Genomic DNA, 23,118 nt, shown 5'->3' on the forward strand with positions numbered 1-23,118 from the left:
AATGAAATGGGGTTTAACGTCCTACTGTTCTGCTCCTATACTGGGCTAATGAAGACGGGCATATGCCATACAATGTGCTATGAGGGAAATTTTGCCCGGGCAGCGGCACTATCGCCTACTCTTATAGGGGATCTTTTACATGCATTCCAATATATACACGGGACCTCGGTTTTTCGTCTCATCCGAAGGACTAGACAGCTGTCCTTGTCAGGCCCTCCTTCCTGCATTACTGACAAGGGGAAACCACGCTGGAAAATCTGAATGAGCTTTCTCGGCCAATGCAGGGATAGAACACCCGACCTCCAGGCTAGCGAGCCAGCGTCTTACCCACTTAGCCACGTGATCCCCGATTTTTTATATGTAACAACTACCGTATTCATTGGTAGATTAGGTACACTTTCTTTACCAATTATTTCAATTTCTAGAAGGGGTGTTCCTAATGCAATGAAATGAAATGGAGTTTAACGTCCTACTGTTCTGCTCCTAACCTGGGCTAATGAAGACGGGCATACGCCATACAGTGTGCTATGAGGGAAATTTTGCCCGAACAGCGGCACTATGGCCTACTCTTATATCGAATTCCAACTGCCAAGGGATCTTTTATGTGAACGCCTATGTGTACACGGGACCTCTGCCTTGTTCCTAATGCATAGTGTTAGACAAATCTAAGTTTTCACGTGTCTGAAGATGGAGAAATATATCTATATCATCAATCACAAGGCTAAATTATTGTCTCCAAAACTAATCATGCATTATGCAAGAGTGAAATCTGCCTATTGCAGGTCTTTCTTTACGCCTGAAATGTTATCTAAATTATGAATTAGACATTAATTAAAGATACATTATGGGAGATTAGATAAAAAGCTGACAGTTCTCGCTATAATAGTTAAAAACTAGATAATGTAAAGGTAATTTGTTGAAAATTTCAGTCAAATTGGTCCACTATGAACCGAGATATCAGCTTTGTAAATTTCCGCCTAGCCTTGTTCATCATTACTAAAGTTAGTACGTTAAGAAACATAGTCTGGATTATGCATTGTTTTGATTTAATTATCAATGAGCGTTTGCAGCATATAGGATTCTAATCCAGTCGATATCGAAGGCTAGCCTTGACATCGAGAGTTGATTATGGTCTGGATATGTTAATTAATGTCTAATTAATAATTTAGATAAGATTTCAGGCTTAAAGAAAGACCTGCGATAGGCAGATTTAGCTCTTGCATAATGCATGTTTAACTTATCCAGACCATAATCAACTCTCGATGCCATCGTTAGCCTGCAATATTTTGTGGATTTAAATACATTTTGTGGAGGATAATTTTACGTAAAAATGTATAATCAAGACTTTGTCTATTATCGTACCAACATTAGTAATGACAATTGAGGCTAGCCTAAAATCGAATCATTAACATCTCAGTTCAGAGTGAAGCAATTTGAATGAGATTTTTAGCATATTCTGTTTTCATTATCTATTTTTTAACTTTTATAGCAAGAAAAGTCAACTCTTTATCTAATCTTACCTAATGTCTGTTTAAGTACAATTACTACCATTAACTGTTTGAATGATTACATCTGATCAGGTAGAAATTATATAGTACTATAATGTGAAAGCTCTGTGTTCTTTGTTATATGTTTACACATTGTTTAAATGGGGTATAGTGTCCCACTTTTCTGCACCGACTGGGCTAATCAATACAGGCATACAGTGTGCTGTGATAGAAATTTACCCGCACAATGGCCTACTCTTACCTGTATTTTGAATTATAATGTGTTCTTGTACATGCACATCCGAATGACTAGACACTGTCTTTAGACTGGATATAAGAAGTTTAAAGAAAGGAATTTCATTTTAATTCTTGATTCAATCTTTATTTCAATTCAAATTACATAAATATTAAATATTATAATATTTTTCTTTAAATAGAATTTGTAGAAATGAGAACCACACAATTAACATACACATAGTGTATAATGTAATGATGACAATCTTACATTAATGATAGAAAGAATCAAACTACACAACAAACACACAAGCAAAATCACATTAGGTCAGGGATTTTTTTTTTCTTTTAATGGAAAAACTAATATCTATATGCCTGTCTAGAAATAGAAAGAAAGCATCAAATTGAGACAACTGCTGTTTGCATTTATTTCCTGTTTCATGTAATATGCCCTCCTGCCCATCTTGACATTCCAGATCATGTAGTTTATGGATGATTGAATCCCTAGCTTAACACTCGGGGTTTCATTGAGTAAGAAGGATTATTACTCCCCCACCAACCCCTTATTTATTTTTCACTTGTAAATAACTGTGTAAAGCGGAGATGCTTATCAGTGAGGCAGGGATATTTCATGTTGTTTGCAGAAAACTGCCTAGTTATGAAAATTATTACAAAACTTTGAAACTATTTAGAAACAGAAAACACATTCAATGACATGTATTGACTTTATTTAATAAAATTATACGGTTTTATAAACTTACTGGAATCCAATAAATTAAGTAAAGTTCTGTACAAGAGAACAAAATTTATATCCTTTATAAACCAAACAATAGATATAATATATACTATCTACAGGTAATTTTGTCATCATAAACATAATTATGAAAATAACAAATTACCTGGAGTGTATGGCACATAATTCATTTCTTTTATTATTTACACTTAATTAGAACACAAAATTAATTGACAAAATAGTTACTACAATATAGGGTGACAAAATAATAAGTTGGAAGAAAAAACAAAACAAAGTAATTAACACTATAAGCTTACACATACATGGAATAGCTGTAATTAAACAAATCAAAGATACATAAGATCTTTCATAACCCATTCTATTCAATTCAAAAAATCAATTACCTCTTAAAACTAACACCATATGGACAACATTAATACTAGAAAATTGAAAATTATTGAGAAAAACAAACTGACTTTGAATGGGAATGTAGATTTCTAAATTTGTTTTCCAGTATTTGGGTTTCATACAATATTTCATTCAAAGTCACATTTATGTACTGGTACATAAGTATTTCTCCCTAATATTTTCCAACTTTCTAGTTTATATAAGACCTCCATAAGTTATTAAAAACAACCTTATTATGTTCTATTATACAACATGATAGATGATATAAGATAAAATATTCATTATAAACTCAATTAATTATGCCACTATTGTTAACTTTCCTCTATCAATAAGACAGTTTAAAACTGAACATCATATGATGAAATCTGACATAGGACATAATAGTCAAATATAGGAGAAAAAAATAATGGTTGCTTTATTGATTTCTTATTGGAATGGGGGTGTTTATTACATCAGGGATGGTAATTATAATAGAAAGAAATTGATGAATATTGATATTAAAAAGGGATAAAATATTCATAATACAAGCTATACCTTAGTAGTACAAAAATGAATGCCTTATTCCAAACTGATGTACAGTAATAATCTTGTAGATGTCTGATATTATTGGTAATAACAATGGCAATATTAATGGTCTTATATATGAAACAGACAATCGTGTGATACAAAATGATCAGTCCTTTGTACAACCGGGATTATTCATCCTCAAAACTTCAAACATTGATGAAATTTTGTATTTAAACAATATTTATCAGTACATTGAAGCATTCTAAGGTCAAGAGACCACATATAAAGATAACAGCCAATAAACATGAAAACATCTTGATAGAATACATTCATTCAATATTAGAAATAACTGAAAATTAATAAATCAAATTTTGAAACATTTCCCACTATCAAACATTGAAAAGTAATTTTCAAAAAAATAATCATTTATTATTTTAATCATTTGTGCCATTAAAAAATATTTCAACTGCTAATTGGAAATGTTATTTAACTTAAAACAGAATTTATGATTTTACTGCATTTATAAAAACCAATATTTGAAATTAGTATTTTCTTTAATTATAATATCAAGAATGTTCAGTCATCAGTACTTTTCAGCGTATTATACTTTACATATGATGGATATATTTTGTGCGTAATATACAAGTTGAAAATGTGATTTATACAATAAGTGTAGATTATTAATCTAATTAAAATTAGACAGTTATTTTGTTCTGTTTTCAATCGGTTGTACGAGATACAAAATAATGATTAATGTTAATTAGATTGTGTAGATTATCAAATAAGAATTCATTGAAAAAAACGAAACACAGAGACCTATCATGTATCATATCAATGATCCTTATTCAGTTTTCATGTCATTTTTTCATTGCAATTACATCTGATATTAATGAACAAAAAATCCCAGAGTATCTATATACAAATGTGAGTATATAAAGTTGTATTATACATAATATATGTAATAAGAAATAATAATAATGTTTATTTTTACATAAAATCTATTGTTATTTTAATATGTCCCACCCTGCATATAAATAAATAAACAAGCCTGGAAATAAGGCACCTGTCACAGACAATGTCATGCACAAATTCAAGCTTTGTCACATGTTATTCCTGAGATGCCTGTCATTTTATCCACCATAGACTTATCTTTATTCTATGATTTTAATTCATGTCTGACAAGATATCAAAATAGTGCCAGCCATTTTTTGGTTTTTTTTTAAGTAAAATCAATATTCCCAGGCCTGTGGCTAAATAAATTTCTTTATGAACAACTGTTATATGATATTTAATTTAATTTAATTTAATATGAATAATGAGAAAATATATAATGTCAGTCTCCTAATGGTTTCAATTTATGAGAATAGTTATGGTATTAAACATCACATTTTCTGTATAGTATTCAAATCAAAATAATTATATACTGTCATTTGATTACTTATTAAATAATTAATATTTGAAATCCATATAACATGATAAGGTGAAGTCTCATTGTTGTGTCAGAATAGCTGTGTTTGTTTAAAATTATGTTGACATAACTTGGAAGTCTTTACACAGACCTATTATTATTTCCAAATGGGCTCGGTGATATCTTGATCCGAACAAAAAAGAAATTTAAGTACAACACAACTATTAACAGAATTCAATTGGTGATATTTTGCACGTATGTACCTGCACACTCGTGGTTCAGTTATAAGAACTGATCATTAAGAGCAGATCTATAATTAGTATAATTTTCCATTCAGAAATCAGACAGACCACTTTTCAATGCAGAAGTATTTTATACATAATTCAGAGAAGAACTAAATTTATTAATTCATGTTTTGTCCAAAATGATGCCACTGTCTTAAAATATGCAAGTTTTAGAAAAAGAGAGTAAAAGTAAATCTGTTATTCATACAATGTGTCATGTATCTGTCAGTAATGTTTCTAATTTGAAGATACTGACTGAAGATTCAAAATTATTTAAGCTATAATAAAATCACTGACAATAAACACCTTCTTAATCTTCTAAAGCATCACTCTCATTTCATACTTTCAACACCTTTTCCGTTTCTTTCAACTGATCAACAGAAAGCCTAATAAATCATCATTCAATCAATTACTTATTCAATAGAAGCCAGTTTCACAAGTATATGAATTGATTAATACTTTTTTTTTTTTAAGATGAACCACACCAGCTTCACTAATTCAATTTTCATGTATTATAAAATCTTCTTTTCTTAATATAGTTTCTATTAAAGATATATTCCCTCAAGTTTAACCCGGTTATTTGATCAAACCTCTGAACTTACTTTATCTGAAAGGATGATATTCGTAAATGAAATGGAGTATAGAATCAACCTGCCTATATTAAGTACACAATATTAAAATAAGTTAATGATTACAAGGCGCCTACCACTGAGTCTGATGACTTCGCTTTTTAAGTTGGTGCATAATAAGGCATACATCATCTGACAAGTGTAACATATTAAAGCAGCTAAATTCCTTGACTGTCAAAAACATTTCCCTTGAGGTATCTGGAATGACATGTTTTTGGTACCAATACATCTTATTCTTGGGGCATTGGTTAAGTTTTCCAACTGATGGTCATATTGAGGAAATATATCTTTAATCTTACCTTTTTGTCATGTGCAATGTAGAATTTATTAAGATCAATTCAATTTGTTGTTCACAAGAAGTATAGAAAATTAAATACTGTCTTTATGTCAAAAATAAACCCCATTACTTTTGTCATTGAAATTTTATTTGGTGGGTCAGGATTTAAGATTAATATTGTAAAACTAGCTCCTTGCATTTAGACCATTCTACTACTTCTACCATTCAGATTCAATTATTCCACTGTAAAAGTAAATTAAGCCAACAGAAGGTAACTGTACAACTGCTGCCTTACAGAGCTGTATATTATCTAATATCAGCTTTAGTAAAATAATAATGGTGCCACCTATTATCATATCAACATTATTATCATTACTGCATTCACATTCATAAAGCTGAAGATTCATTTTTCCTTAAAAATATAAAACATTTCAATCTTTTACCTAAAATACAGAGTTCAGATTTCCTAAAAGACTGATTATAATTAGATTTAAATAATGGCAAATAAGAATGTTCCAACAGAAGCCTACACATTAAATTCTAATCAAAATATTTAAATAAAAACTACAATAATAATTGTAAATCAAATATTACTAATTTTATTTCAAACATTCCAATCACATCTAGGTGGCACCATTTGTATTATAAACAAGATCAGAATCAGTTCACACTATTTACATAACACCTCCTCTCCAATAGTAACAGTACCAAACACATGGTCAGAAATCAAACTATCCAAAACAATCAATTCAAAAAGTTTTTAAAAAAATCACTATTTTTGAGAATACTTTTTAATTCTTTTGAGTTGTATGTGTTAATAAACTATGTTTTTTATTTTAATTATTTGCCTCTACATGTATTCAAAATCCTCAATATATTTCAATAACAAGATGGCAAAAAGAAATTCTGAAATTTCTAAAGGCGGGTGTATGTCGAGTTGTAAATCTAATCAACCCAACTTAATTCCTTATATCTCCTATATAACAACTCAACAAGATGACATTATGGTATTGTTCCATGATTAGGTGATCAAAATGGTGAAAGTTAGTATAAAACAATTTATTATTGTTTACATGTTCAACCTGTAATTTCAACTTGAACAAAATGTATTTCTCAGAACTGAAAAAATTCTTTATTGCTGTCTTTACCTCCAACCCCTCCAATTTTTATTGCAAACATGCCACTTGACAAAATCTTCAGGCACCTATATCCTATATAGGATTACCTCTAGAAGTTGGCCTGTTAAAAGTATATGTTCCAAAAAAAGTTGCAGCGAGTCATGGAAGGTAACCATGGCAAACTTTCAAGATGCCAATAAGAGTTGAATGGTGAACGCGATATACGCCTGCCTTAAACTGGATTATAAATACCTCTAAATCAAATAGAATTCTAAATGAACATGAATAATCATTCAAATCTAATCATTAAAGTATAAGTATAAAAAAACTGCCATTTATCGTCACTATGGGTATTAAAATAATACTATTTATAGATTTTAATAGTGTAGCAATTCATATAGTCATTTTTTAAAAACAATCATTCTTACTTATGATAATGTAATATTTATAAATGGAATTAAGCATACAAGAAGAAACAAATACTCAAGATGTTAAAATATGCCATCAAAGATCACATGATGTTAAAAATGATCATACAAAACTAGAATATATCATTTACAAGGCATTTAATGGTCGATGATGATGAATTTAATATTTGTTATATGTGTTACGACTTCATACTGAAATTTCAGATACATTTCATGTTTTGTCAGCATATGATAGGGCTGCAACGATGAGAAATTTTGAACTGATATATACTGTAAATTTTGAATATATCCAATGTGTATTGTAGTTTTTTTTTACTTTTACAATCAATAAATGGCATCGAATTGGGTTGATCTAATGTCTTAGTTCTATTAGTGATGGGGACAGCTCTGTACAACTGAATTTTTATTTTGAAATATGAAGTTTCTTTAACAATAGTATTTATGCCTATCTTCTTACCACAACACAAATCAACAGATAAAATCAGATGATATCGACAATTTAATTTTTTATCCAAATATTCAGCTAACCTAAACAATGTACAAATTTCATGCCATTAATGTATGTTATTAAACCTTAGTTTGGCACAATCTTAATTCATAATTTGTAAATAAAATTTAAAACTAGAAAATGTTACATAAAGCTGACCTGACTATTATGAATTTCGTATTTTCACTAACAACTTGTGGATAAATTAAAATAACTTTAATACAAAATATATTAGCAAATTATCACTTTGGCTTTGGGATGCACACATGCTTTACTGGAAATAATTATATTATTATATAGAAATACTACCATAATGAAGCCTAGCACAACCATGTTGAATATTTACAAACTAATACATATTATACTCCTATAATTTCCATAAAACTTTGTAATAATCTACTTGGGTAACTTTTGATACTGATATTCTGGGTTAATTGTACGCAGGTTTTTCTGGGTAAGTACATCCAAAATGTTGAATAACAACTGTAGCAGAATAAGAGCCACATCTGATACATTCTTCAATAGATTTACCCTGAACAAGTTGAGATAAGAAGCCACCAACAAAACTATCGCCACACCCGTTTGTATCTTTTATAATACTATGATCTACAGGAGTGACAGGATATACTTCTATTTTCCCTGAATGAGCTATTATAGTTGGATCTCGCCCCTGAGTAAATATAACAATACGATCTTGACCTGGGTTAATTTTAGGTAGTTGAGCAGTTTTTCTTGCCATTTCTTTAATATCATCAGTTTCGAACTTTAATCTTTTACTTAGTTCTGCTGCTTCATCCCCATTTCCAAACAAAACATCAACATATTTTAAAATATCTAAAGCTGGGTCTGCAAAATGTTTACATAAAAAAGTAGCATGTAAATTCATGACAACCAATTTCTTATTTTCTGCAGCATGTTTGGCAACTGTTAAGACTGACTGTGGACTGACAGGCAGAAGAAAACCACCAATATAATAGAATTTAGCCTTTTCAACGTAATGCCAATTTTCTGGTCTTAGCAAATATTCCACAGTGAATAATTCAGCTGCTCCAAGTTCCGACACCAAAGACCGATCTTCACCAATAATGATGGCACCACAAATGCCAGTTTTCTGTCCTGCATGTACCTGGTAACGGACATTAACGCCAACCTCTTGAGCTTTTCTCTCCAATATCTCAGCAAAAAGGTCATCACCTACACCTCCGAAAAAGGTTGTCGCATTTCTTTTCTGCAGGAGCCACTGTGCCACTCGGACACTATTTTGAGTGGCACCTCCAGCGATGTAAATTGGCTTAAAGTTCTGAATCATTTCTAGAAACATATCTTGATGATGGTTGCTGGCTATTATAGCATTGTTTGGTAACAAGCCATATTTGTCTAGAAAAGATTGATCCGTAGTGATCGTGATATCTAAAAGTGGATTGCCCAGACCAAGTAAAATGCCTTCTGGTACTGCTGGTGGCATGGTTGACGGTAAACTGCTCATTTTCTGAAATAGAAAAACAAAATGGAGAAAGTTAGAACATTACGAGGATACAGTATATTTATTTAAATTATAAATAATGATCAATACCATTCTCATATAAACATATTGGACCTATGTAGTGGAATTAAATGACAAGAACAGTCTCAGACAAGCTATGACAACTAATGATGATTTCAACTGTGTAAACAATTACCCAGTTAGAAAAACTACTTGAACAAAGCCATATGGTGCAAAAACTATATACATCATGTAATTATTTTATCTTTGAGAGTCTAATATAGGTCTTTCAGTAAGTGCAAAGGAAAACAGGATAATGAATTAACACAGAGTAGCATGTATAACAAGTCTGTATAACAAGCCTCAATCACAAAATAAAGAGATAACACTCATTAATCACTTGTAAATTTATATTTTTATAATGCATCAAGCAATCAAATTAGTTATCAATATTTATCAAACTGCATAAAAATTCAGATTGAGATTAGTCAAGGTATTGATGTAATGAAACTATACACAAAGTTTCATCACTCTCACTTCGTGTTCCAAAGCATCAAAAAATCAAATTCTGTATCTGTGCTTAGCCTAGGCAGAAAATTATTATTATTCACCTAATTATAATCATCTACACTAAGTTTGAACATCAATTAGACCTACATGTAAGTTTTCTTGTACCAGAACTCTGTCAAATTTAAAAGAATAATTCATAATAAAATTGAAGAGTCAACAACATATTGTGCCAGCACTAATATACACATACAGATTTCTTACATAATGATGATATTTGGCATCATTCCATGTTTCTGATACTTTTAACAATTTTGAGATAATTGATAAACCAATGTTGTATATGGATACATTGAACTTTACATGCCTAATCTTAAGTAGTTCCTTTAGGAACTGTCTCTGATCGGACTATGTCTGCTGACAGTTCATACCGCTTGCTATACAGCTGCAATATGAAAATACCGCTCATCCCAACCTCTTGTCTGAGGCTATTTTTGAATCCTTACCGTCTATTTTTCACCCTGATTCTTCTTTGCTTGCCAAAGGAATCATTTCTTTCCACAGCTTACACACATTTATAATAATTCAACACTATTTTCAAGCAGAATTTTGCGATAAAAAACATACACAAAATACGTTTGAACTGATCAGACATTACGAGACTCAAACATGTGAAGACCGCATGTTTATTTAATTGCTAAATTCTACTTAAAAAAAGAGTTGAATTATTATAAATTTGGGTCAGATATGACAAGAAATGATTCCTTTAGAGAAGAATAAACATTCACGGTGAAAAATAGAAGGTAAAATTTCCAAAATAGCCTGAGAACAGAGGTGGGGAAGAGCGGTATTTTACCGTATTTTCATATTGCAGCTATATAGCAAGCAGTAGGAACTGTCAGCAGACATAGTTCGCTCAGAGACAGTTCCTAAAGGAACTAAATCTTAAACAGACCCATTTAGATGACCAAAATAAGCTAACTAAGAAAAAAGTTCTTTTTGAAGACAGGTGGTGAACTAGTTTCCTTAAATTGATTTATTTGTCTCAACCTTTGGTTTAACGATTGCCAGAGTTTTTTTTTAAAACAGCTCAACTTTGTCTGATCTGCATATATGAGTCTTAAACATAACATTATCTCTTACATTATCTTATCTAGAGTATATTACAGTCCCTACTGTAGTACTCTAGATAAGATAATGTAAGAAGTTGTATTTTAATCCATGTGCTTGTGCTTTTGTATACATCTTGTATAATATGGAATGTATAAATCTCAATATAAGTTTATCTTTCGTTATAAGTTATATGTACATAAACAGCTGATAGCAGCATGAATATCCTAATTCATATTCACTTGTATTGCACGCATGACAGAATTAGAAAACATGGCTTACCCTGAATACTTGTATACAAATGGCCGAATGTGGCAAGCGTTCTAATGACCTAAATCTAGCCAACATGTTCTATTTTTGCAACTATGGCAATACTGTCTTTAAACTCCTGTACTCAACAACACCCTTCAACCAATGCTACACCTTTCATTTGCTCTAATATAAACACTAAACAGTGAAAGTCACCCTGCCCTATCCCTAACACTTAATGGTGGGACTATAAATAGAGAAACATTCAAATCCCCCCTATGTTAAGTTGAGATCATATCTGACTAAAGTCTTTACATTAAATATCTGCTGTGTTTAGGTAGATGAAGTGTTCAGTATATATGACTGTGTTATGTATAACACAGCTGTTCACATTTTACATGGTATTATTACTGATATACATTAGAAGGCAAGAAGATTTAGGGGTTCAAAATCTAATAGACACAACACAATGTCATTATCATTAAAAATCTCATAATAAGGAATTCCATTACATTCAGATAGTTGGAAAAAACCCCATCAGGTTTCTATTTTGCCAAATCATGTTTTACAGTGTAATTATCTTATTAAGTTCTCTATTACATTGCACAAAAATGGTGTTCATTACATAGTTTTAAATTGCTTAAAATGATAAACAGATTACATTGGAGAGAGGGGGGGGGGGTATATCCAGAATGTTTGTTTTAGATTTTTAGACAATATTACTAATACTTTGGTGGGGTTGTCTTTTGGGGAGTATGATATGGGTCAAATAACAGCTATTCATCAAGTTTATGAAATAAATATTTATAATTCATAAAACATTTACATTAAAAAAAATACTGGATAGGTTTCTGTATCTCCATGTTATTGATTATTGGTCGGATATAGTGAGCACTATCCACCTACTACATAGTACATGTACTATACATAGATAACATCCAATACTACATGTATCACATGACCTAGTGTGGAAAAACTAGGTCAGTTGACCTAGTTATTGGTAATTATCTAACTTGTTTAAGCATGCTGATGTGGCATTATATAAATCCATATGGCATTATATAAATCCATAGTTGAGAGAAAATTGCAAGAAAATCATTCATTATAATAATTTAAATAAATCATTAATACAATTTACAGTTAAAATACTTCTCACCATGGACCTGACTACATCTTAATGTCATGATGACTGATGAATACAGGCCATATCTATATTACTATTAATTTGTTTTACCTATTTATTTTGATTCTTAAATCGCTAATTGTTAGTGTTTTCCTAAATTCTATCTGGATTATAGCCTTTATTATTGTTAATTTTTATGACATCAATGTGGACAATATCGCCATCAAGAAACATCATTCAGCAGCCAACTACTCTCAACACCAGTCGCACCATTTCTATTGCATCCTTCTTGTATATTCATTGCGAGTATGTTTTCATTTTGATTGAAGTGCATATTATAGATGACCTGGAACTATACAGTGCAATGGATGCTTATGGTTGGGCCCTAGAACTATACATGTCAGGAACCACAGTGGCTCAGTGGGTGAGGCACTGGCTCACTAACCAAGAGGTCTAGAGTTTGATTCTGGTGTTGGTCGAGAGATTCCCTGAAATTTCCAAGTGTCAAGAACAGAAGGCCTCACAATGACAGTGTCTAGTCATTCGGATGGTATAGAAACTAAGGTCCCTTAACAGTTGGAATTCGAAATAAAAATCGGCCCTAGTGTTTGCACGACTAAAATTTCACTCATAACACACTGTATGGCATACGCCCATCTTCATTAAAGAGCTGGCTGTTCTTGCTATACTAGTTCAAAAATAGATAATGCAAAATAAATATATTGAAATTTCATTTAAATTACTTTATTCTGAGCCAAGTTTATCACGGTTTGCAGTTTTGATAAGATGTGTGCATTGATTGTTTATTATTGTAACCACGGTACTGGTATATTCAAAAATTAGCCTGGCATCTCCATTTTTAAATTAAATCATTAAATGACCGAACGGTTCTAATCTACTTAAAATGGGAGAAATCCGATGGCATTGGTAGTTGATTATGGTTTTGTCTGCACATTTTACTTTTAAGGGTGTTGTTTGTGTGTGATGCTGTCATCCTGCACTTAGTAATAGATCATGACAATAATAAAACTTAAAGGGGCATTATAGGATATTAGATAAAGTGCTGACAGTTCTCACTATAATAGTTAAAAAATAGATAAAGTAAAAAGAATATGCTGAAAAATTCAGTCAATTTGCTTCACTCTGAATTGAGATATTAGCGATTCGATTTTAGGCTAGCCTCAATCATCATTATATATAACGGTACGATAATAGACAAAGTCTCAATTATCCATTTTTACATTAAATTATCCACCACAAAATGTATTCGAATCCACAAAATATCGCAGGCTAACAATGTCATTGCGAGTTGTTATGGTCTGGATAAGTTAATTAATGTCCAATCAATAATTTAGATAACATTTCAGGCCAAAAGAAAGACCTGCAATAGGCAGATTTAGCTCTTGCATAATGTATGTTTACACCACTGTATTGTCTTTTCTAAAGTTGTGACTGGATCACTTAAACTAGTTTAAATACCAGATAAGTAACTTTTGAATTTTGCTAAGGTTTCTTTGTTACTACCAAAGTTCAGGTACATGTAGTGCCATTGATATCTGAACGACCACTGATCATTTACGTTTTTTTGAGTAAGCCAGGCTAAGAAATACAAGACCATAGTTGTCCCAGCAGTCCATAAAGGTTGTCACATTTCTATTCTTTCATACTTAATGGGTGCACTCATAAGGCACTGAAAGCAGGTCCAGGGCAACAACCCATGAAGTAATTTTCAGAAGGAAGTAAATTTGATAGGCTTTTAGTTTCTAGTTCTTCAAGCACACACAAACGTGTACCAGTGATCGGTTTATAATGTTACCTGTTCCAAATTTCAAAGATATGTTGCAAGCCTATCAAACATATGCCCAAATCAGCTAAACTGTCTCAGCAAGTCAACAGAGATTTCACATATCTATTCAAGACACTGATATCAATTTTATACAGATCAGATGATAATTTTTATGTTTTAGGTGTTATAAATGGAAATTGCCGAAATTCAACAGGTTTCTCTCTTTTACTAATCTATATATAAATACATATATAAATTTAATACAAATCGGATGATAATATTTGTCGTCAGAGGGTTCACAAGATTCAACAAAGAGCCATAACTCTAGACATCATTTATGGAAATTGCTAAAATAGGCTTCTTTGTTTCATTAATTTAAATAATGCTATAATTTAATACAGATCTGATAATAACTTTTGTAGATAGAGCATTCACAAGGATAAAAGATAGGTTGCCAGGCAACAAAACATACGCCTACAGCAGCTAAGTCGTCTGGGGTGTCAACAAGGGTTGTCGCATATTTTTTTTTTTTTTTTGTCAGAAATGAAAACATTTACAACACACTAAAATATGATGACAAGTTTTGCCCTATTCTAACATTTAGCATATAAAACATTTAATATCAATTTCTATAATCACTGGAAATCGTTAAAAATTGACAGGCTTCTTCATTTGATGACCTTAAACACTGTGTATAAATTCAAAGTCAATCGGTTATTAACTTAAGACTCTAGAGCTTCTACACGATTTTTCAATAAGCTTCTTTATCTCATGATGTGTATAAATTTAAAGTCAATCGGATATTACCTTTAGCCTCTAGAGCATCCACAAGATTTTTCAAAGTGATCAAGGGCCATAGCTCTGGCATTAATTATCGGAAATCAATGAAAATCAATCAGCTTCTTCGTCTCATGACCTTAAACACTGTGTATAAATTTAAAGTCATTCAGATATTAACTTCAGCCTCAAGAGCGTCCACAAGCAATTGTGGACGACGTATGGACGGACGTGGGGCGACGATACGACCACATTTCAATGCGGGCGTATAAAAAGTCAAACAAGAGCTATAACTCTAGAACTAATTTATGGAAATTGCTGATATTAAATAGGCTTCTTTATTTCACTAATTTAAATAATGCATATAAATTTAATACAGATCAGATGATAGCTAGTGTCGTTAGAGCATTCACAAAGTTCAACAAAGTGGAACAAGGGACAGAACTCAAGAAGTAATAAACGAAATTTCAATATGTACACGTATATGATTCATTCAATGAGTGTACTTGTTGGTGGCAAAAGTTTGTTTCAACCCATCTGATCTATCCTTTTCAGACAGACCTCTATAATGATAACTTTATCCTCAAAAGCTTTTGTAAGGGATCAAGGGTCATAATTCTGACAAAAATTATTATGAACATAAACACTGTGTTTAAATCAGATGATAATTTTAGACTTTAATGCATTTACAATAGATCGAAAGACAGATGAACTGGGATGACGAAAATAAACGACATTTCAATGCGGGCGTATAAAACTGTGTGGTTATTGTAATTGTACACAAATAAAAAAATTCTGTAAGCATAGAGTAACACTACAAAATAAAGAGATAGTAAATCTAAATAAAAGTTATTTTTAAAACAGAATGTTTTAGTTAGTACAAATTGGTTTTTAAAGCATCAATAAGTACAAGTATCTTCAGCTAGGTATGAATGGACTTGATAAAATGTCAGTGATCCCAACATGACCACTCAGCACTTCATTATACTACATTATGTAGTTAAATTAAGTCCCATCAACCACTTATCTAAATATTTATTATAAGAAACTGGATCATAGGTATAAACTGCCTAGCAGTGGACTGATTTAGAAAATCGCATCTAATGCTATTGAAAAATACTGGTTTTGGTTTTTGAAATTAAACAGCATGACCTAGGGCATGAGACAGCACACCTTAACCTAGGCTTAGTAACAGTTAATTTATACATGATGACCCCTCTTCTACACACGATGACCTAACCTATTTCTTCTGTACTGACCTCATTCACTCCTGTGGAGTTATTTGACCTAATTCCTCCCCTTCCCAACACAACTATTGGTTATATTGATCGAGTAACTATGCCTTTAGCTTGGACTATAATCAATTTCTCCTTCCTAGCCAATCACCATATTTCCTCGCCCTAAAAGTACCGGTATAACACAAACTTTATATGATTTCCCACATTTTCTTATTCAAATACTATCTATAATAAATGACCTAAGTTAGTTATAGTCCAATGTTGTTGAAATATGTAAAGAATAATTATTGATTTACACCATAAATCAATTATTTTATGTATAGAAAACTTTTACAAATTTAAAAATGTAAATTCAACAATGTCATAGTATCACAATTGACTAATTTTATTCAGCGTCACATAAAACCAGAAAATTTAAAGGTTTTGAGATGAAACGTAATACAAAAGTTATGCAAAATCGATTGAAATAGGTTGAATTAAAAATTCAAATCAAATATCTAACATATTGAACAGACAACAATCACTCCACATTTTGATCCATCCTTGTTTTTTCCTTAACTCTTTATTTAGAAAACTTATGACAAGGAATATATAACATAAATTTACGTAAGATATGAATGAGAATGGCATTGATATTTTAGCCTAAAATGATGTGTGTTTAAAAAAAAAGTTACATTCTTCAAAAGTGAAATGCAAATCAGAGTTAAATAGAATACAAAATAAAGAAAATGAAATACTTACCTACTATGACTTCCATGATGTTTTCCTAATCTGAATCAAATTAACCCTGGATTCTCCCACAAAAGTTGCAATTCATATTTATTATTTTCTGTTTCTTCATGATGTAATTTGTAGGGTAGTGTCACTAGAGGTGACCCAAATCCTACCTACTTCACTGAAAACATTTACTTCTTTCTGCTAGTAGGTCAGTGATATTAATGGCACCCACACTGTACAGTTTGTGTACAGATAACATAATCAATACCTCCCGATTTTTGTATATAACAGGGGTTGTCCAACATTTAACATCCCATAATCATTGTTATTTCAAATAGATGTGCATCCCAAAGCCTGATCAAATTGATTAAGCAGAGTATAAACGTAACCTACATGGTGATTTTTTTTTCTATTAATGACAGCTGGCTCTGTGCCAAGCTGACCTCATTTCGTCTCTATGTCCACATGACATACTGATTTACGTCACATGATCTAATCGGATCTATTAATAGCCATCATTGATATATATATATATGGTAATGAATTGTGTGGGTGTTATTTTTTTCCTCTGATGTGTAACCATGACAATATAACTAGAATGTTTATCATTGAAAACTGGTACATGTGGTTGGTATGGCCTACAAGGACCAGTACTACTGAGATTGTCGAAAAGTTTGTTTATTTCTAGTGTATCCTTACTGTCATGATTATAATACATTACAACTTACTGATGTACATATCTTAATATTCTTTTCAATACCAGTACATGATGTATTCTTTAAACATTGATAAATAAAAATCATTTTCAAGAAATTACATTATGAACCAAAATTTTCAAAAAGTGAAAAAACAATGAATATTGGAGGTTTTATTAATGAAAATTTAGAATCCATTTTGCCTTACAATGATCGATCAAAATGTACTGATATATCGTTGCATAACAAACGTTTGTAAAGATTCAGTTCTTCACATAAAGGCAAATGTAAATAATCGAGCGGAGGCCCCGGTGGTCAACCTAACTGAAAAGTGTACCAATTTTCTCCTATATATGGTATCATTGCCAATCTGATTAAAACACAGATTCTATTTTACTTGTCTTTACTACACTAGGATCTGGAAGAGTTGTTATCATTGACGTGTTCTGGGTGTGAGGGATTAGCCAATGAAACGGTCTGTTACGGAGAGCTTTTGGTGTGAGGTGCACAGAACTGTGGGTGTTCAACTAGAAACATCAATGCTGTTTGCCAAATCAAATGACTGACAACATAGGATCAAAGGCAGCTTGTATGGCCTCTGACGCGACCTCCCAGTGCAACTGGTCAGATCTTCATGTCGTGTAGGCCATCGAAAGTATAAAAAAACAAAACAAAATATAGATCTGTATTTTAATCAGATTGGTATCAATGCATGCACATCTGGCATCATCAGAATGTAAGTCTGCTGGGTATCTGGTGGTGGGTGTGGTATTCCACACCCAAAATGCCATGCTATGTAATTGACAACATTTGGAGTGGTGGAGTATCCCTGACAAGAGTTATCTAATTTCCAGACCACAGTTAGGCTTAGCTGAAATCCGTACCACCTAAAAGAGCTTTGGAGTTGTTCAAAACCACCACAGGAATCATGAATGACCACTGCCAGACAGTTTGCGCGGAGGGTTACCCCTAACAGACACGCTCAAAAATGCCACGCCCCCAACTAGGATAAATTAGTGGGCACTGTTTCCCATGTTCTAAAAAATTAAATTTTTTGCCATGAAGCGAAGAGACAATAAACTGAGGTTGCAAGACATTGATTTTTGGGCAAAAAATGTGAGGAATACCACATCCATCACCAGATACCCGGCCGACTTACATTCTGATGATACCAGATATGCATGCATTGATTATAGGAGAAAATTGGTACACGTTTCAGCTAGGTTCGATACGCACGAATATCGAAAGGAACCAAGATCTTTGGGATACAAACATTTATTCTAAGTTTCATCAAAATCAGACAAAGATAGATTGCCAGACAACGAAATATACGCCCACAGCAGCTAAATCGTCCTATTTCATACTGATTGGATTATAATTTTCGTCCTTTAAGGGTTCACAAGGTTCTACAAACTAAAACAAGGCTGTTAACTATGGAAGTAATTTACAGAAATTGTTGAAATTAAATAGACTTCTTCACTTCACTAATCTAAATGATGCATATAACTTCATACAGATAGAATGATAAAATTTGTTGGTCGAGCATTGACAGGGTTGAACAAAGTGAAACAACGGCCAAAACATCCCAAACTTAGGCTGCCTGTCTACAGCTAGCTCCGCCAGAGAACAGGTCCTAAGCTAATTAACTGACATTTTAATTCCTACATCGACGATTTTAGTCGAAAACATTTATTTCTCTTCTATTGTCATATTGAATGATATTAAATATGTTTATTTAGCCGCTGTGTGTATGAAAGATGTCAAACTAATCAAAGCCGAATCACAAAATAGTCCTATAATTATTCAATATGGCGGCGCCCATGAAAGATAATTTCACAGAGGAGGTTTTGTTTGCGAAGACAAATTTAGGAGTATCTTACCTTGTTTTGAAAGATAAACAGATTGAAACTCTAAAGACAGTTTACAATGGCAAAGAATGTATTGCAATATTACCCACTTGCACATATTATATATCGCTTTTACCGGAATGGCAGAAGTTGACATTTTGCCAATGATATGTGTTAACATAAAACACATGCTTGATCTGGTTATTTTTACTCTGTTGTGTACACAAAGCAGTAGTCCAGTCAATAAGTCCTGCCCCAAAATGATCACATGAGCGTTTTAAATTGCGGGCAACTTGGGCAGTGATCATAATCTTGAAGTATGACGTAGATGGATTGCTGCGTGCAGTTTGGGGCCATAACTCTAGACGTAATTAATGGAAATTGCTGAAATAGGCTTCATCGTTTCAATTAATCTGAATAATGCATAAAAATTTCATACAGATCGGAAGATAACTTTTGTTGTTAGAGTGTTCACAAGGTTAAACAATGTCAAACAAGGGCCATAACTCTAGACGTAATAAACGGAAATTGCTAAAATTCACGAAATTCGAACTCAATCATCATTATGGTGTATCTGAATGTTTTTTTTAAATTAGATAAAAATTGTGACCTCAAAATAGAAATGTGACACAAAATAGAAACAAGCCAACAGTGACAATTAGAAGGAGAATTATTGTGTCCCAAAAAGTGTGACGGACAGACAGACTGACGGCGGGGGACAATGACGATTTTTCATAAGGAAATACAACAGCAATGTACGAATAAAATTGGAGCTACGATATTTTCATCACAAAAGTTCTTGGTTAACTGGAAAACAACCTGACTTGCTTAATATTAAGTATAGGATGTACCCTTTCTAGAAAAGATGTATCTTTAATGATATTGTCTTAACTTGTTAAGTAGCAATATCATTATTAATCTATAAAAAACAACGATGTCCACTCTTAGCATCGGGTTAAAACACACTATATTACGGTCATCTACAAACTTCTTGAATCTTTCAAACCTCCCCAATTCTCAAATATGTTTGAAAACTGTTATTCTTATGGTTGTTTACCAAAATAATGTTTGTTTGTTTACCAAACTAATGTTTGTTTACAGTAAGTATATTATCCAGAATATTACATGTACCGTTGCTTAATCTGATTTCCAAAAGTGGTACGGACAAAGTGCCAATCGTACATTACTTTATACTAGATGAACTATTGGACTCCTGTGACGATTTCATTGAAATGCATGTGCGAGATAGTCCCTATTTTAAGTTTAATTGTTTTGAGCAAGACATTGCGTAATATTGGAACAACAATCGGACTAATGTTCTCATACATTAAAATGTCTTGCTCTCAACCATTTAACCACACATATTGCATACATACCACAGCTTAAACTGTTAGAATTCCAAAAAGGGTATGATTAAAAGCTGATTAATGACGATAAATTATTCTGGTGCACATCGACTTATTGCTGCTTTAATTATTAATGGTGTTGAGTAGTCTAAGATACGCACTAACTTTTCAGCACCAATCTTATCAAGACTTTGCATACTTGTTCCATGTGTAAAATAACCCAGAGGACACATAACTGTCTGACCGTTTGTTGTGTAATAATGGAGATACAAGAAGAAAGAAAAATATTATTTCTAGCAAACAAGGTTTCCCCGACCTAGATCAGTTGTTTAATAAATTATGATCTGCAGTAAACAATCATGGCTGCCTCCAGCAACAGTGACCAGAAAGAATTTCTTTTTTTGATGGTCGAAGACCACCATTTTTAATGTACAAAAATGATTTTGAGTAGCACACTGAAGTAAATATTTACATATTACATCCAAATTGTAGTATTTTAAAATCTTTGTGGACGTATTCAAAGAATTTACCCAAAATCACAACATCTCATTTGAAGGTAAATAATGAACAAAGACTTTAAAATACTTTGAGTTGATATTTCTTAACGTCTTTGGTGTAGAAATGTTGTTTATATTCTCTACTTTTGATCTATGATTTGGATTATCAATATCTCTTTTTAGCATGAACTTCTAGAATTTCCAAGAAAACTCATCATTTTTGGGTGTTACCATGGATACCAGACAAACCACGGTCTATAGATAAAAAGTCAACCGTAGGATTCTTGGACATGCATTTAGCACTGGTCATGCCAAATATGATGAAAATCCATGCAGGCATAACTGAGAAAATCAGCACCCTTTATTATCATGCTTTTTGGCCAAGTTTGGAACATAGTTGGTAAATAAAATTGGTATTATTTTGATGATTGATATGTAGTTTACCACCCCTAGCCCAAATGACAAAAAATGTTATATCTTATGAACAAAACTTACAGTGCTAGCTTTAAAATGTGTATTTTAGATTACTCAACGCCCTAAAGGACCCAATAATTACATGTAGCACTTCAGGTTGTGCATAGTTGAAATTATTTTAATCCTAGAAAACAAATATTCAATAAATCAGTGACAGTTGTAGTACCATTTAATTTATATTCTAAATGAAATCAAATCAAATGGAATGTATCGGTGTACCTGGTTTAACATCTTACTTTCAACAAATATAAACGTGAAACATATCCCCCAGAACTAATATTAAATAAAGAAAATTCTGGCATCATAAATGCATCTGTTCTTGACCTGGATATTAAAATAATTAACAATTAACGGACAAATTTGATTTTGAAGTAGTAAAATACCCATCAATTTATAGTAACATACCAGATGCCATGCTATATAGTGTTTTCTGTTCACAGTCATTACGATTTTTGACAAAATGTAACGATAAAGAACTACATCTTTCCAGAATAAAATCTCTTTATTTTAAGTACACTGCCAAAGGCGGTACACAATTACGTATTTTAAAACAAATTTCAAAACTTCCATTTCTTCAACATACGAAGTTTGACATTTCTTATAAGTATATAACCGACTACATATTGGATAATGATCTAATTTAATATTTATTTTATATTTTCTGTAGTTTCCTCATCCTATCTGAATTATCGCCCGTTTTTTATGCCTTTAAATAAATACACGTTCATAGTACGATTTCTTCAGCATGCCTGTTATGCATTTCTTGTAGGGGTATTACTTATTATACTTTGTGTAATTACATAGCTCAATAATTCCGATTAGTTCCTAAATCGATAGTTTATTAAACTTGTGGCATTAACTTATCTGGATTATCGTTCTTTTTATTGTGGTTTTTTATTACATTTTCAAACTTTGACGTCATTGGTAACCTACCTCCTTTTATGCCACATCATTCAGTCAGCAGACAGCTGTCTTTCCAGACGATTTACATTTTCTTATTTGCTACTTTGTATACAGTATTGTTTGTTTTTTACTCTGTTTTTGTGGTAAATGGAACATATGCCCTAACTATATTCAATATACGTTGATTCTGTTGAATACTAAAAATGTTTCTCACTTAGAACTTTTAGTTTTAGACTACCTGTTTTTTTATACATTTCACTGATATGGTTACTTGTACTGGTAATTTTTACTTCAATATGCTTACATTCATATTTCTTGTAACATATAGCAGATCATGACTCATGCTGGAATTACACAATGGTTTCT

The 23,118-nt window shown here is 31.9% G+C and overlaps 2 protein-coding genes across 3 annotated transcripts in view; both read right to left on the minus strand.

The window, feature by feature from the left end:
• Positions 1-23,118, minus strand: part of LOC126819467 (probable 39S ribosomal protein L24, mitochondrial) — a 30,526-nt gene that overhangs the window by 2,860 nt on the left and 4,548 nt on the right. The window lies entirely within an intron of this gene.
• Positions 1,910-17,406, minus strand: LOC126819465 (uncharacterized). Of its 2 annotated transcripts, none has more exons than XM_050547492.2 (2): positions 17,015-17,406; positions 1,910-9,489 (listed from the first exon to the last, which is right to left on the minus strand). In XM_050547492.2, exon 2 carries the CDS (start codon positions 9,484-9,486, stop codon positions 8,431-8,433), a length of 1,056 nt encoding a protein of 351 aa, XP_050403449.1. In that variant the 5' UTR covers positions 9,487-9,489; positions 17,015-17,406; the 3' UTR covers positions 1,910-8,430. The 2 variants fall into 2 exon arrangements, with proteins under 2 accessions (XP_050403449.1, XP_050403448.1); XM_050547491.2 differs by lacking the exon at positions 17,015-17,406 and adding an exon at positions 11,383-11,557.

Source organism: Patella vulgata, chromosome 4 (assembly GCF_932274485.2).
Source record: "Patella vulgata chromosome 4, xgPatVulg1.2, whole genome shotgun sequence".
Lineage (NCBI taxonomy): Eukaryota > Metazoa > Mollusca > Gastropoda > Patellidae > Patella > Patella vulgata.